The sequence below is a fragment of the Ambystoma mexicanum genome, chromosome 9, assembly GCF_040938575.1.
Source record: "Ambystoma mexicanum isolate Mex_15411 chromosome 9, UKY_AmexF1_1, whole genome shotgun sequence".
Lineage (NCBI taxonomy): Eukaryota > Metazoa > Chordata > Amphibia > Caudata > Ambystomatidae > Ambystoma > Ambystoma mexicanum.
The window spans coordinates 579,232,364-579,248,288 of NC_090931.1; the positions used below are offsets into that span (position 1 = coordinate 579,232,364).

Genomic DNA, 15,925 nt, shown 5'->3' on the forward strand with positions numbered 1-15,925 from the left:
TAGGTTAGCGGGGACAGAGCATGAGTCAAATGAAGAATTTATGAGGGAAGTGATGAAAGGCGCTAATTCTCTGGCGGCCTCTTTGATAATTGGTGCTGCCAAGGGTCACCCTGGCATCTTGGTGGTTTAAGTGAGGATATGATTGCTGTTACTTCCTTGATGGAGACCGGGGCGAATTTGAAGTGGTTGCAGGATTTCTCCGGAGTTGAGTGAGAATTTGGTACAGGCAAGTCCGTGGCTATGTTCCGTTTATTTTCTATTTTCTTTTGTAGAAGTGCCATTTTGTTAGCTAGTGCAGTTTGGATATTGGTACACCAAGTCTCGTCATTAATGCAGGTTTCTGATTGGGGAGTAGGTGACTCTAGCTCTTTTAGAATGTTGAATAGTTCTCTGGTGTTAGAGCTTGCTTTATTGATCCCCGTCATTTAAAGTGTCTTTTAGTTTGGAGTATCTCCTTCTTAAATTTTTTAGATATTCGAGCTAGTTTTTCCTCATCATCCGACGGGTTAGTCTTCAAAAGGGTTTCTGCCCTTCTTTTCTCATTACGTAGGGCTTTGAGATTAGGGGTAAACCAAGAGTTCAGTTGTGTCTGGGGTTTCTCTTTACACATTTTTAAAATCGATGGCTATTTTGATAGTACTATTGTAGAGTTCAACAAGCACTGTGGGGTCTGAACTAGAGCGAGGTTGGTAACAGGATGGAGTAATAATAGTAGAGGATCCACAGTTATCTTACACTTTTTTCTAGTCAGAAATGGGGGGGCTAAGGGGTTCATAGTGGCTTGAGACTCGACAGGTAGGGTGAATGAGATTACCTGATGGTCAGTCCAGGCACATTGTTCATTAGTGATAATTTTACTATCACAATTAAGGCCAGCAAGCCAGTCTAACGTCCTTCCTTTATTGTGGGTAGGGAGGATGATACAGTGTGTGAAACTTCAATTCTGTGATGGTATTAGCCAAGGTTAGGGCGTTGTTGCCATTGAGGTCATTGAGACCTAGGTTGAAATCTCCTAGTATTATGATCTGCAAATTAGGTTTAGTGTTAGAAGAGTAGGGCAGTGATATCTTCCTCAAAGGGCGAGATAGGACCATGGGGCCGATATATGAGGTGTAAGGTTATGGTATGTGAAGGTGAAAGTGGCAATTTGACTGAGGATTTCTCTGGAAGGGAAGGAGAGTTGTTGGCATGCTCCGAGTCCCAGTGTAGTTATGACAAAGTATAAACCTCCACCTCGGGAGGTTTCTCTGTCTAACCTAATTATGGTGTAGTTGTCGAGTAATGCTAATGACAAGGTAGGGCCTGATGCAGCATGCAGCCTGGTTTCCGTTACGGCAAGGAAATCTAATTGGTTAGCGACAATAAGATCTGCAATGTCTAGTGAGCGGGCTGTTATAGACCTACCATTTACCAGTGCCCCTTTGATGTAAGGTGGGTCAGGTTTGCTAGGCAACAAGGAGATAGAATGATGGCCGGTGTAGTTGGATTTAGTGTTGACCGTAGAGTTTAATTTGGTTCTCTTTTTTGGTTCAGGAGGAAGGTAAGGGTCGTCTTTGATGTTGGTTGGTAGACGGGAGGCAATGTTGAGTCTTTATCCAAGCCTAAGGTTTCTAAGGCTGGTGGAACAAGGTTGTTGGGAGTGGGCCTAGTAGCATAAATCTGAATCCCATTGAGCGGGGGAGATTGGGCAGAAGTGATTGAAAGATGTTTTAGTCTTCTGAATAGGATTGGTAGAGTCTCGTAGGCATGGTGGCAAGAATGTAGTAGGTTTGATAGACTCTGCATGAGGTAATGCTGAGCTCATAGTGAGCGTGATCCTGGACTTATGAAGGGGTGACATCCTGATAAAGGAGGATGTGTTCTGTGACAGGGTGTTGGCTAGGTTTGTAGGGGCTAGTGTGACTATTATAGCTAGTGCAAGTAAGGTCCTGACAATACAAGGGTTGGGTAATCTAGTGGTTGGAAAGGAGTACATGACTAAGGGAGCACTGAACAGCTTACCTACGCATACTATGGACCAGTTAGCACTATCAGCAGTACAGTATAGGATATTGGCACTATCTGCAATACAATATAAGATAAAAGCAGCACAGTGCAACTTGTCTAAGTTGCTATGGGTCGGTTAGCACTAGCAACCACACAGTACAGTTTGTCAAGTTAGCTGAGGACAGATTAACACGAAGAACATGCGGTCTGCAAAGGACCACATACAGTACAGGATAAAAGCGTCATGGTGCAGCTTGATCGAGTATGCTAAAGGTAGTTTTATCAGTGTTTTTTATTACCAAAATCAATTAACCCAATAACCTTACATCACATTTCCAATTGTTACGTTGTTCAGCATTAAACATCTCCTAAACCAAGCTCGGTGAATGCATCTGCTAAATGTCCTTATCGCCCTCAGCTGCTTATTCACCATCCTGCTCTCAACCCTTCCTTCTCATACCGATGAGCCCCGGCCCCTTTTTTCTTTCATAGGCAAGGCAGTGAGGCCACCAATAGTGGCAGACGGGCATTATACAAGACCACTTACATTATATAATACTGATACAAAAGTCAAAAACTTTGCTTTTGCTAGTACTTGTTTTTAACAGGACTGAAGTGCAAGGAAAATGTGCCTTATTTTAATTACAACAGGAGCTCATTTGAATACACATTTGAGGCATTTAATCTTAGAAGAGTGATTAAAAATAACACTGAAGGCCCTACACAAAACAAACTTTGAATATCTACATGATAGAAGTAGCTAGAAAACAAGGAATAGGCATTTCTCAATAACCCAATGGTACATAGAAGAGGACATGTGTTGAATGTATCTTTGACCTATCAACGATTGTGCATGACATTTGCATGTGAATGTTTGTTATTTTGTGTCCATGTGTTCTGCATGTAATGTATAGCAGAGCCCTCAACTGTAGACAGTTGCCCTAGGGTTTGATAGACTATAATACCCACCCCCCCTTGCGCTGAAACCCATAAAATCGAGCGCAGTCCTATGAAAAATTCAGTACAGCCATCACAGTCACTAACATAGCAATCATCTCTGCGCTTGAACACAATGCTCTTTGTGATTTGTATAATGTTTTAAACTAGTCAACTCTGCTAGTCCTTGAATATTCACCTAATTCCAATGACTATTCACATGCAAACTAATGCTCTTTTTATTTTCATCGTTGTACAGATTACGGTCTGCCAAAGGGCCTTCCAACACTGCGCTTCGAAGCCACAGCAGTGGCAGTAGGCGCTACACAAATAACAAATAACATGCCTTTTCTTGCTAACCCACCCTCAATTGCATCTTTCATTGCTCGTACAATCTCTCTTGTTTCTCATCCTCTCGCCTGAAATCGTTCAATGTATTATTGTACAGGGCAATGTTTGCACTATTGCCAAAACATTTCCATATTAGCATTAGAGCAAATATTGCTCTGGTGCAAAAGTGTATTGAAAGAAAATGCTTGCTTGAACTAGGGCAATTTTCCCGGTGCTGATGGTATGAAAAATTGCACTGGTGCAAAGTTTCTGTAATATGACCCATGATACCTATGAATGCAAGAGCAATTAGCAACAGCATACACCAAAGATTTGTCAGTTTGGTTGCTCCTATTAGGGACCCCTTAACTTTTTGCTTTTTTCCCCCTCATTTTTGACGCCTATTTATGTGGCTAGAAGGACTTCTACTGAAGTCCTGCTGCTACTGCAACCCTTTTAAATATGATCTCATGGTTGCCCATATGGCTGCTGGGGGGAGGACTGACACTTTTTAAGCCACCCCATTTTGGGCCTATGGTGATTTTTTTTGTTGATTGATATTTTATTTCTAACGCGCTCATACACAAGTGTTTCCGAGCGCGACAAGGCAAGGGAGGGGAGGGGAACAGGGGAGAACAAAACATCAATCTTACTAGGCCCAGTGACATTGAGAACGCGCATGTGCATGGGAGAGGGGGAGGGGAAAAGTGCATGGAATGGGGGAGGGGAAAAGTGCATGGAATGGGGGAGAAGTGGAAAGTGCGAAGCAGAGGAGAATCAGATAAATCACAATAAATAAATAATAAAGGCAATAAACAGTGGTAATGCAGCCAGCAATTTGCAAGTGCTAGGTTTAAGGCAGCAGACAGGGTAGGTCTGATAAGTGCAGGAAGAAAAAGGGGGGGCTGTATGGGTACAGATACAGACCCCAGTGCAAGGGGTGGCCCAGAGGCAGTGCAGGAGGGCGGCAGGGTGAGCAGGTACCTGGGCCCGAAGGACAGAGGGGGGCCAGGTGCACAGTGCCAAGAGAGAACAGATCAGCAGGGAAGAGGGGGAGCAAAGCAGAAGAAAAGAGGAAGGTCTCGAGGTGCTTCCGGAACAGGAGATGGTTCTCCTCAAGTTTTAGAGTGGCAGGGAGGCTGTTCCAGAGGGAGGCCCCAGCCGAAGACAGATCTACCCCAAGCTGGTTTCTTTGAAAAACGACTGACCCTGAGGGAGTTGGAGGTAGAGGAGCGAAGAGCTCGAGAGGGGAGTTACTTGCGGAGGGATAGCTGAAGGTATTTTGGACCCAGGCCCCAGAAAGCCTTGTGGACAATGCAGAGGGTTTTGAATTGAATCCTTGCATCCACTGGGAGCCAGTGGAGAGATTTCAGAGCTGAGAGATACGATCACAGGGCTTGAGGCCAAGGACAAGTCTTGCAGTCCTGTTCTGGATTAGTTGCAGAGGGCGGAGCGTAGAAGCAGGTAGATTTATAAAGAGGCTGTTACAATAGTATATTCCAAGCTAGACCCTACAAGGGTTTTAGGGAGTGGGTTAGTGGCAACTGTAATTTAGCTGACATTTATTTTTGCCTTCACCCGGGGTGCATACCGATTTACTGTAGTTGTAGCCCAAAGTGCCTTTTTGAACAACATTGTCCTGCTCTCAGCCATTTTATTTTTGGAGGCTTTCTTTGTTCACGAAAACCGATAGGCATGCCTGAAATAGCCAGCGTATACGCATGGGCTAACTTTGAGACCAGCCCTTGTACTTTTCTAGACTAGTTCATGGCACTCGGCTGGTCATTTCACATCCTGTGGAAGGTAACCTGTATGTTTGGTGGGTTTGCTGCAAGCTTGACTAGCTAGCCAACAACTACTTTGATAGGAGCCCTGGGGTGCGATTCATGGGCTGACTTGGGTCAGCCCGGATGTCCACTGAAGACAGCAGGTTTACTTACCTACTGGAGGATGTTGTCATCAAGAACTTCTGCTGATTTGTTTTAGACACAATTTGGCCATATTGCCTTTGCTGGTGTCAGGTTCAGATTTGTGGCTGCATGTCCTTCCTGGGCTGTCTTACTCTTTCACTCAGTACCCTCTTTTTGGCTGGACTGGGAATTCCGTTCTGGGACTGTTTTCTTGGCAGTTTTATCACCGATTCCCTTTTTTATACCCTGGGTCTCCGACCTGGATGTTGGAAGCTGCCATTGCTTGGAAGGGTTTTGGGACCCCAAAGCCCTACCTCGTCTGCTCATCTGGGAGCCCATCACGGTTTTCTTCTTCGCGAGATCGTTTCCGGTTTGTCGAGCCACCAAAACTTAATTGGATCTATTGCCCCTCTTGCACGCTGCTTCCACTTCTGCCTTGATGGTCCCATTCCTAAGAAGGATGATTATTCTTTCACCATCTTTATAGTCGCTGGTCCAATGTTTAAGTCTCTAGCTGAATGGACCCTGAAACCGCATCTAGAAAAAGAAATGTAGTCACTGGATTGTTCCACCATCTGTTAACAGCCTCGAGTACCTACCGCAAGTGCTGGGTTATTCTAGATCCTGCTTGTGGCCAAAGAATTCAGCCGCGGTCTTCAAACCATTTTCTTAATGGTAATGCAGCTGAATCTTGCATGGTTGCATCCCTTTCTGGAACCTTTACCTGATACTCTTCCTAAGGGTCTCCTCTGGCATCGCCTGTGGACGGCTACTTCCCTTTCCACACCCTATGCGTTAAAACTGCTACTTACCTGCCTTGATGCCCACCGACTGTCCCATTGATTCAGATGGGGAACTTTTCAGAGCTGAAACACTTGGGGTACGAACCTACACCTGGACATTTTTTCAGTACTCTTTTGGGGTCCAGTGAGTTTTAGCCTGTACCAACTATTTGATCTGTATATTTAAATTCTGCATTACACTTTTGCCTATGAAATGCCAGATTACATGATCTTCCTTTCAAAGTATTACTTTATCTATTTTTCTCTAGGAGTGTAACTTATGGGTAGTGTTAGACTACATGTATCCTACTTTTTGTTGCACAATGGCTGCATCTTTAAATTATTTTTGCCCTTCTAGGTGTAACGCTCACCTGATTCTCGCAGAGGCGCTGATCTTGACTGGGCGACTACCGTATCTTCAAAGGTGATGTGTAGCACCCGGTTGGCTCTTTGGGCTGGACCTCTGTGCACTGTATGCCTGACGTGTAGAGTAAGATGTCTGCAGATAGAAAATATGGGGTTAATGAACTGGGGTTATTGGGGTGTCCCTATCTCTTTCCTCTTCTCCTCTCCTGTAGATCCCCAAAGGTTAATGCTCTCACCTTAGGTAAGTGAATGCCGAGCTCTCCATCTGCCTCAGGGCAGGGTGCTGTAACCAGTTTCTTCACTGGATAGGTAGCACAGGCCTCTTGACTTCAGAGGACTGCTGTCCGTCGTTTACTGCACGAACGGTACGTTTCGAGTTATTCAAAAGTCTTTAAAGTCTTTAGTAATGATGTCTCTTGTTTTGTAGGGTTCCGGCGATGGCGGATGACGGGCTGAAGTGAGTTGAAGATGGAGCCCGTGTGATGAATAGAAGCGCCTGGAAGCACGCAAGTAAGCGCTTGTTGCCTGCTTCACGATGCGCTCTAACTGTCTTTTTATTTTGCAGTTACGAGTTCGGAGCGGCTGCAGGGTGCCGGAATACCCACTGGATTAGATGTGGAAAGGAGTAATGGCACGTGAGTATTAAAGTTCCCCAATGTCTTTAAACGCACCTTTTTTTGTCTTTCAGATGCGGGATGCAGCGCCGAAGGCCTCCGGGGCGTGCGAAGAGTTGGTAAGCTTTTGTCTTTCAGATGCCGGAATGCAGGGTGAAGACCTCCGGAGCGCACGAAGAGTAGGTAAGCCTTTGCCTTTCAGATGCCGGAATGCTAACCTGTTCTTTCTTGTCTTTATAGGTGTTGCTGAAGACTGGATTCAGGAAGGTAAGCCTTTTCCTTTCAGATGCCGGAATGCTAACCTGTTCTTTCTTGTCTTTATAGGTGTTGCTGAAGACTGGATTCAGGATGGTAAGCCTTTTTCCTTAGGCCCAGGACCGGATGCAGAAGACACGATGAGCGTTCTGCTGCAGAGGTTGCAGAATAACGCAAAGCAAGATTCATCCACCGGGTGTGGTTTAAATAGCCTCCTGTAGTGCTTCGGTGTCTCCTTCCACAGCCACGCCTAGGTAAGAAAAGAGTTCCTGCTTTCCAGAAGAGTTCCAGTGTTCTGAATCTAGGGAGTGGCTCCAGCCCCACCCAACAGGAAAAGTAGTTCCAAACAGAAGGGGATCAGAGGCTCAACTGGCAGGCAAGTAAGCAGCATGGTCTGCTGCAGGTAAGTCCACCCAAGCATTATGAGCCCGGCGCTTCCAGCGCTGGGACTGGGCATATTTATGAGCCTGGTGCCACTGGCGCCAGGACTGGGTCCAAAAGGTCCCAATTGGGACTGGTTGGCACTCGGAACCTGGGTTATGGATCTGCTTCCAAGGGAGTTGGGAAAACCCTGACCTTTTGGAAGCAGAGATCATGACACTAGGTGCACATTTGTATTTTCCTAATACTATGTCATAGAGGTTTAGTGTTAGTGATTTATGATCTGGGGTATTGTAATGCTTATTACTACTGTATGTCCTAATGTCTGGACCCCCTTTCTTCCCCTCCCTTGTATTACACGGCCTGCAGTAGCGGCCGTGTAGTCATGGTTAAGTTGCTAAATCTATAGGAAGAGCACTTTTTGGGCAGCTTATAACTTCGCTCTCCTTGGACGAATCCTCACCAAACTTTGCACAATAAGTATATGGCCCGCACTGAAGTCTTCTGGCAAGTTTGTTGAGGTTTAATCAAGGGAGGGCAACGTTTTAGGGGGGGGGGGGTCCCAAAATTTCTGTTTTTTCCATAGACGCAATGGAAAAAAATGTTTGCTCATGTCTACATCCCAAACCGCTGGTCAGAGTTTCACCAATTTAGTCCACAGGGTTGAACAAAAACAGCCAGGACCATGATTTAGTTCCCCATCACTTACCCTTCTTCCCAAATCACCTTTCCTCTTTTGACAGAGGCCCATACAAGCAACCAACATGACATTTTATTGTGCATGCATTAAATGTTCAGTGTTTTAAGCTTTGAAACGTCTACTTGTTTCCTAGGTCATTTCTATATACACCTTTCAGCTGTTCATTAGTAAAATCCCCAAACAGAATGAATCCAGGTGCCAAAAACCACTAACTAAGCATAAAAGAGAAACCACTTTCACAGCAGGACAATCTGAAAAATAACAACCCGCGTTCTAAAGACATGAGCTGTAAAGCAGCTACTCATCTAAGCACATGGAACGATTTAGGGTAAAACGTTGTGTTACTTTCGGCTATGCTTGCCTGCCCAAACTTTGTAGATCTATGTGTTACCAAGAGATTCATTTCAGGGAAAGATCAGGAGTTTATTGTATGTATAAGTGTTAAATAGTTTATTGACATTATGCACGAGGTGAATGCATAGGTGTAAATATAATTGTAAAACACAAAAAATAAAAACGTACCTTTAACGTTTCTTTAATCTTCTCCACTATTCTACCCTGCAAGGACGGATCACAAAGGATGTAGTCTGGAGCAATGCAGGTCTGTCCACAGTTTGCGTACTTCCCCCAAGTTATCCGCCTTTTGAAAAAATTGAGAACAGATATGTGATAAGTAAATTCCTCGCCGAGCAATGAACAAGTTACTATTGTTCTCCAGCATGGATTCACATGCTAATGAATATTCTCAGTTGTCAAGCTGTGAATCCTCAGTAAAAGAAAAAACGGTTCACTTCCACTTACAAACTGTATTTCTGCTTTGAACCAATCACTGTACTCTGGGTCATACTGCCCCCAGCCAATGACAGCCCTCTCCCTAAACCCCGCCTCTGGCAGCCGTCTTTGGATTTGGAAAGTGGCAGTATGACCAAGAAGAGCCGCAGAGAGGCGGGAGGGATGGTTTGCATGTGAATCCATGCTAGACCCATGCTGGAGAACAACAGTTACAGGTAGGTAACTTGTTCCTTCTCCAGCATGGGGTCTGGCATGGATTCACATGCTCATACATAGGAGTATTTTTATTTTATTTTATTTGATTATTTATAGGTGTTACACTTGAAAAACCAAACCTTTCACCTTTATAAAATCTTCATATTCTATAATACATAATAAAATTCTAAATTGCATATACATAATTTCACCACATTTACAGTTTTCTCTTCATCACTAATTTCCAATTCCACTTGGCTTCTTGAAGCTCAATACATTTCCAAAATCAAATCAAACTACATCCAATTTAAAAAATTGAGAAAACCTCACAATTGAGAATCTTACTGATTGGGATTCTGTAAAATACAAATTAGTCCACAAGGACTCTTGTGTCAAAAGAAAATAGCCAATGTTTTATAAAAAAAAAAATACCGAATCCGCATATCCAGTAATTCTGGGCATTCTGTCATAAAATGCTCAATTGTCTCAATGTTCGACAAAAATCGGCATTTATTATCATTTACCATTGAATTCTTTCTCCTGAACAACAGTTTTCTAGTCGGTCATAAGTGAAATCGAAATCGCATAAAATCTATGGATCAGATCTGGAGATTTAATCAAGTAAGCTGGTAATACAGCAGACTTTTTTAAAAGGTAAATAGTCTAGCTGAAAGCTCTTATATGTCTTACATTGTTGGTACGTTTTAATCCAATCCATTTCACCCAATTTCTTTTTAGCCTTATCTGGGTTGGTGATTAGTGAGTCTAACGAAATGTCAGCTGCATTAAGAATGCTCCAGACTTCAGTTCTCCATTGTACTACAAATTGGTGTTCAGATGTATTAGCATACATTGACATCATAAATAACAAGTCATGAGTGGTTCTATCAAGTGCACATTTCCTGTACAATAAACAGTTTCCACATGAATCCATAGGGTAGATAACTTGTTCCTTCTCCAGCATGAGGTCTGCATGGATTCACATGCTCATAGATAGGAGTACATTACACAACCACGGGAGGTGGCAAGGCTCAACAGAAGCAATCACCCTTACCTCTGGAACAGGCTCACCTCAAGCGAACGGGTTGGGCAGCACTACTTGGCCGACTCTGGACTCCGCCCTGGAATCCCTGTTGATGCAGAAGAATCTCGTGACGGTGTGTGTGGACCTTCTTGTGGCAGCCCTGCAGATGTCCTGCCGGGGAACACCAGACATGAATGCCGCTATTGCAGCTAATGCTCTGGTGGAGCGGGCTCTCGAATGGCCAGGCAGCGGTTGTTTCACCATCCGTTGACAGTGCATGATGCAGCCGGAGAGCCACCTGGAGATGGAAGCCTTGGAGAAAGACTTCCCATGGTTCATAGGACTAAAGTTCACAAACAGTCGAGACGTCTTCTGAAAACTCATTGTGCGTGCCGCGTAGAACTTCAGGGTATGAGCAATGCCCAGCGAGTGCAAGACCCTTTCAGCCGGTGACGAAGGCTTCGGAAAAAACATTGGTAACACCAAAGGTTTGTTGAGGTGGAATTCCGTCTGAATCTTCAGCATAAAAGAGGGAAAGTCAGATAAGGCTGTTTGCAGGATCGGGCCTGGATATTTGAGAGCCCCCCCCCCCATGAGCCTCATCAGCATCACATTGAGTTCACCAGCGGGAAAGATGGAAACGGTACTTTGAGCAACTCCTTGACGAGACGGTGGGACCAAAGAGAAGATCTTCCTGGAGACCTGGTGTAGCGGGAGATAGCCCGCCAGATGCACCTTGATAGAGGCGTGTGCCAGTCCCACCTTGGCCAAGTACAACAAGTATGGAAGAATCTGTGGGGCTGTGACCCTCTGAGGGGTGATCTTCTGTGACCGGCACCATGTAGCGAAATGCTTTCGCTTGTGGCCATAACACTTAAGAGTCGATGGCGCTCTGGCCTTTGCAAGGACCGCGATCCTGGGTCGTGATGCAGGGTTGGACAACCTCCTCTGGTGAGCAGAACCACGACCACCGGCAGCTTGATCGACACTGACCGGCTGAGAAGGCCCGGGTACCAAATCTGCACAGTGGCAACAAGTATCATCCTGCATCGGCACGGTTTGAGTTGATTGATGATTCGCATCAGGAGAGGCAATGGGGGTGGGGATGCATACAGAAACAGGCCTTCCCATGGGAAGGAGAACGCGTCCCCCATGCTCCCCAGTTGGTGGAACCCGCTGGCAAACTTCCGGCATTTGGAGTATGCCGCCGTCGCAAACAGATCGATCTTTGGCCTGCCCCACTTGATGAAGAGGCGGTCCACCTGGTCCTGCCGAAGTTGCCACTCATGGCAGGAGTGCAACTCCCTGCTGAGGGAGTCGGCGATGTGGTTATTGACTCCAGCCAGGCGAAAGGGGACAAGGAACATCTCTGGTCCGACAGCCCAGTGCCACAAGTCCTGTGCCTCTTTGGAGAGCGCGGGGGATAGGGTGCCCCCCTGCTTCCTGATGTGGAACAACGTGGTTGTGTTGTACGTGAAGATCCTCACCACCTTGCCCTTCAGAGACGGAAGGAAAGACTTTAGGTCCCAGAACACTGCCCTCTGCTCCAGGCGATTGATGTGAAGATCCTGCTCCTCCGGCTGCCACAGGCCTCTGGTGTGCAGGTGTCCAATGTGGGCTCCCCAGCCTACCAGGGAAGCATCTGCGTTGACCGTCTCCTGGTACAGGGTGCTCAGGAACCCTGTGCCCCAGGCGACAGTCTACACCCCACAAATCGCCCAACTGAACTCTTCGTCGTGCAGGATCTTGTCCCCAAAACTTCCGGACACCTGAATCCAACCAGTGTCTAGGAACTCCTGAAGAGGCTGCAACCATAACCTGAGCTGGATAAGGTAGATGCAAGATGGCATGCCGAGAAGTGACTTTATGGTCTGCGACATGGCAGTGTTCAGTGACAACAGTCGTTGCACCTTACCCAGAATGTCTGCTACCCTTTCATCCGAGGGCGACGCTAGGCAAGAGACTATTAGTCTCGCTCCTAGGAACAGTGCTTTCTGCAATGGTGTCAAGCAGCACTTGGTATAATTGATGGAGAATCCCAGATCCATCAGCAGCTGGACGATCGTCTCCGTGTGTCAGACAGCCAACTCTTGCAAACTGGCCCGAATGAGCCAGTCGTCCAGGCACAGGTACACGTGTATCCCCCCATAGATGCAGATGGCCCGCCACCGGTGCCAGGCACTTTGTGAACACCCTGGGGGCCGACCGCAGGCTGAAGGGGAGGGCCTTGAACTGGTAGTGCCATCCCTGCACCACGAAGCGTAGGAACTTTGGTGCTTTTTGTGAATGGGGAAGTGGAAGTAGCCATCCTCCAGGTCCAGCGACAGCTGCAACGTGACCATCCTGAATTTTTGGGACTTTAGGTATTTGTTGAGACGTCGCAGGTCCAGAATGGGCCTCCAGTCTTCTTTTTGACTAAAGTATATGGAGTAAACTCTGGAGCCCCAGAGTCGTCATGGAACCAGCTCTATCGCCCCTTTTCGCCGCATGGCCTGTACTTCCTCCAAGAGTTGAGCGATGTGCTGCTCCTGCCAGGCCAACGGAGGGATCCGCGGACACCTGTGCTGAAACTCCAGGGTATGTCCGTGGACCAGAGCGTCCAGCACCCATTTGTCGTTGGAGATCATCTTCCACTCGCTGACGAATCCTGTCATCTGGCCTCCCACCGGGGTGCATGGGTGTAGGCCAGACGTCCTGGCCGATTCAGTCCTGCTTAGGCGCCTTGCCTTGAGGTCGACGGCAGCACTGATTACCTCCACCATAGGCCTTGGAACGGCCTCTGTAGGCCTCCTGATTCGTGGACCTGGAGGACTAGTGGTACGAGGAGAAACCCTTTGGCGATCTGCTTGACTTTCCGCCGAGGGAGCGAAAGGAAGAGCAGGGTTGCTGGAGCGTGCCCAGGGCACGGGCCGTCTCTGTATCCGCCTTGATGGTCTGCAGGGTTTTGAGGAAAACCTTCCCAAAATGGTGATCCCCATCGAAAGGCATGTTCAGCACCCTCCCTCCCTCCCCTGGACCTCCTAGCGGAAATTTGTGGCCCTCAGCCAGCCTTGATGATAGAGGCAGACACCATTCCCCATCTGCCGGAAACCTGTGTCGGTGATATCCAGTGCCACCGTGATGGCATGGCCCGAAGCCACCTCTCCCTCCTGGAAGTTGTTGGGAAGGAACTCCAGAATCGGGCCCAGCTAGATGGTCGACGCTGCGGTGTAGATAACAGAGCCCGGCGATGGTTGCGACCATAGGCACTTCGGTGCGCACTCCATCACCCGGTACTTTTTCTCCAGCCTATCCTGCTTGACCGGGGCTGTGCAGGGGTTCTTCAAGAGAGCCAAGCCCTCCTACCACACGTCATCCAGCAGGGTTACCGCCATGGTCTTCATTTTTGCCTCGCACCTCTGGTACAGGAAACCCTCCTTCTTGGTCTCCTCAGGCATGAGCTGGAAACGTTTGGAAGCTTTGGCGACCATGGAATGGAACAACACCACCTCATCCGGTGGGGATGCGTTCGGCTGCAGAGATTCTGTCCACCACGACGATTTCGTAGTCGTCACTTGGTTTGTCACAGTATCGTGGTGCACCGGGGGGCGCACCCAACACGGATGTAGAGGCTGAAATGGAGGCGTCGGATAACGCTTCCTCTTAGCCAAAAGCTGGTCGGGGTCTGCCGGAAGCGAGGCCTGCGGCATCCTTCTCTGGATTTCAGCCCCAAAGTGTGCAGGGTCGATGGGATGTCCAAGGATACATCGTTCGGCGGAACTGGCGTGACGGGAGTGCTAGTCCCTGCGCCCGCGCCTTAGTCTGTTCACTTCTGCCTCCTTGATGAGTCTCAACAGCCTCGTACTCAAAGGGATGTCTCCAGCATATCTCCTTCACCCCCTCTTGAAACCTTGCCACATGCTCATACCTTAACCCTTCTAGTCTTGGAGTGGGCCTGTTCCTTCAGCTTAGTTCCTCAAACTTCCACTCTGCTCTTTCTCCTCTCTTCCTCTAACCCCTTTTAGGTTTAGTCCCCTCCTATGCATCTTCCTCTTCAATGGTTTCCACACCTTCCTCCTGTTTTCTCCAATATCCTCCTCTCAGTACACCTCTTCTGCCACACCTGCAATAAACTCCCCTCAGCTCAGCTCTTTCTCTTGCAACTTGCCTCATGTTTTTTTACTACATCTTCCTCGTTATCCACCACACTCCCCATCTCCTCCCTTCTGCTTTTTGTTTTTTTCCGTCTGTTTCTCCACTTCACTTCTCTACCTTCCATTTGACACTTTTCCTTACCTGCTAGGCCCCCAACTCCTCTGTCCACAAACTCCTCTGCCAACAATATGTCTCCTTCCCAAAATACACCTACACCCCCTCTCTATCAGCTCGAGGTTATGTAGTGACTAGGTCACATCCCTGCAGCCAGCCAATGTCTCAAGGCACTCATGTGTTTTAGAGCTGCATTGCAAGTTTGATTGGCTTGATTGTTCACCGAGGGCTTACTGCTGTTCTAATGGACCCACGCTTGGATCTATAAAGCGCAGCCCCTTCCTTCATTAATAACAGCAACCACATTGGCTATGCATTTATCATTTATTGCCCGTTTGGAGCAGAACTGCCTATTCAGAGTGGTTCAGATGCGTATCCAGCAGTGCAACATGGTAACGTGGGACAAACGAAATGGAAGACTCTTGGTGTGTGATCGCCAGCACACACGGTCACTTTGCGAAGGTCATTCTGTTTAACATGCAGCAGATGCTTCTTTAATTCTAGCAATCTGGCAGGATTTTCTCTTGGTTGTAAGAGCAGTCAAACTTCCTTTGGCAGGCCCGACAAGTAACCCCCTTAGCTGTCTCATCTCTTAGCTGTCTGATGTCCCACCGGTGGTGGAAATTCCATGACAGTTTTAGGGGACATACTCAGCAGAGGACAATCGGGTAACTGGTGGGTGAACCTTTTTTGGTTTGGGCTCTCTGAACGGTTTAGGGCCAGGTGGTGGCTGAATGTGACATGCCCCTGTCAAATCGCATAGGTATTGTGGTGTGGTCCAGGGGATTCTCCCCACACTGCCCCCTGGATCCAGCATCACATAACAGTCAGTGGCCAGGCTCCCAACATCACCCAACCCTGTACCCAGTGTGTAAGGTAGCAGACTCCATCACAGTGTACAACCTCATTAGCCATATATTTTCCTCGTTTGGTATTCAGGCACATTTGAAGGCTAGATGGGTTCTCAAATACTTTGCTTGAAACTCTGAAAGACTGATCTTTTCTTCTCTCCTACTATGTCCTTTCCAGTTACCTACTTTGGCAAGATTTTTCTCCCCTCTTAGTCCTATATTCTCGCATTACTCATACCCTTGGTATCCACGTTGATCAAAAGCTTAACTTCCAGGAACAGAGAAGGTTACCCAGACTTTTCAACACACTACTTCATTAAAACTTGAATGACTACCTGTTATTTGTCTTAATTACTGTGGTTCATTTACATTGTTTTTCCAGCTCACAGTACTCAACCTTGTCAATCCACTGTATGTTTATATAGGTTTTTTTTTACTACAGTGCAAACCATGCCAGGAAGCAACCGAGTGCTGGACACATTAATCCATTCTTACTCAGTTGGGGCTGTGTATGGCATATCCTACTCATCCCAGGCCATCTTATGTAGCCTGCCT

The 15,925-nt window shown here is 47.0% G+C and overlaps 1 protein-coding gene across 3 annotated transcripts in view; it reads right to left on the reverse strand.

The window, feature by feature from the left end:
* LOC138488301 (aldehyde dehydrogenase family 3 member A2-like) overlaps window positions 1–15,925 on the reverse strand; it is an 822,258-nt gene that overhangs the window by 288,759 nt on the left and 517,574 nt on the right. For all 3 annotated transcript variants that reach the window (XM_069615183.1, XM_069615182.1, XM_069615184.1), the window contains exon 6: window positions 8,783–8,900. In XM_069615183.1, coding sequence (XP_069471284.1) covers window positions 8,783–8,900 — 118 coding nt within the window. The remainder of the gene's footprint in view (window positions 1–8,782; window positions 8,901–15,925) is intronic.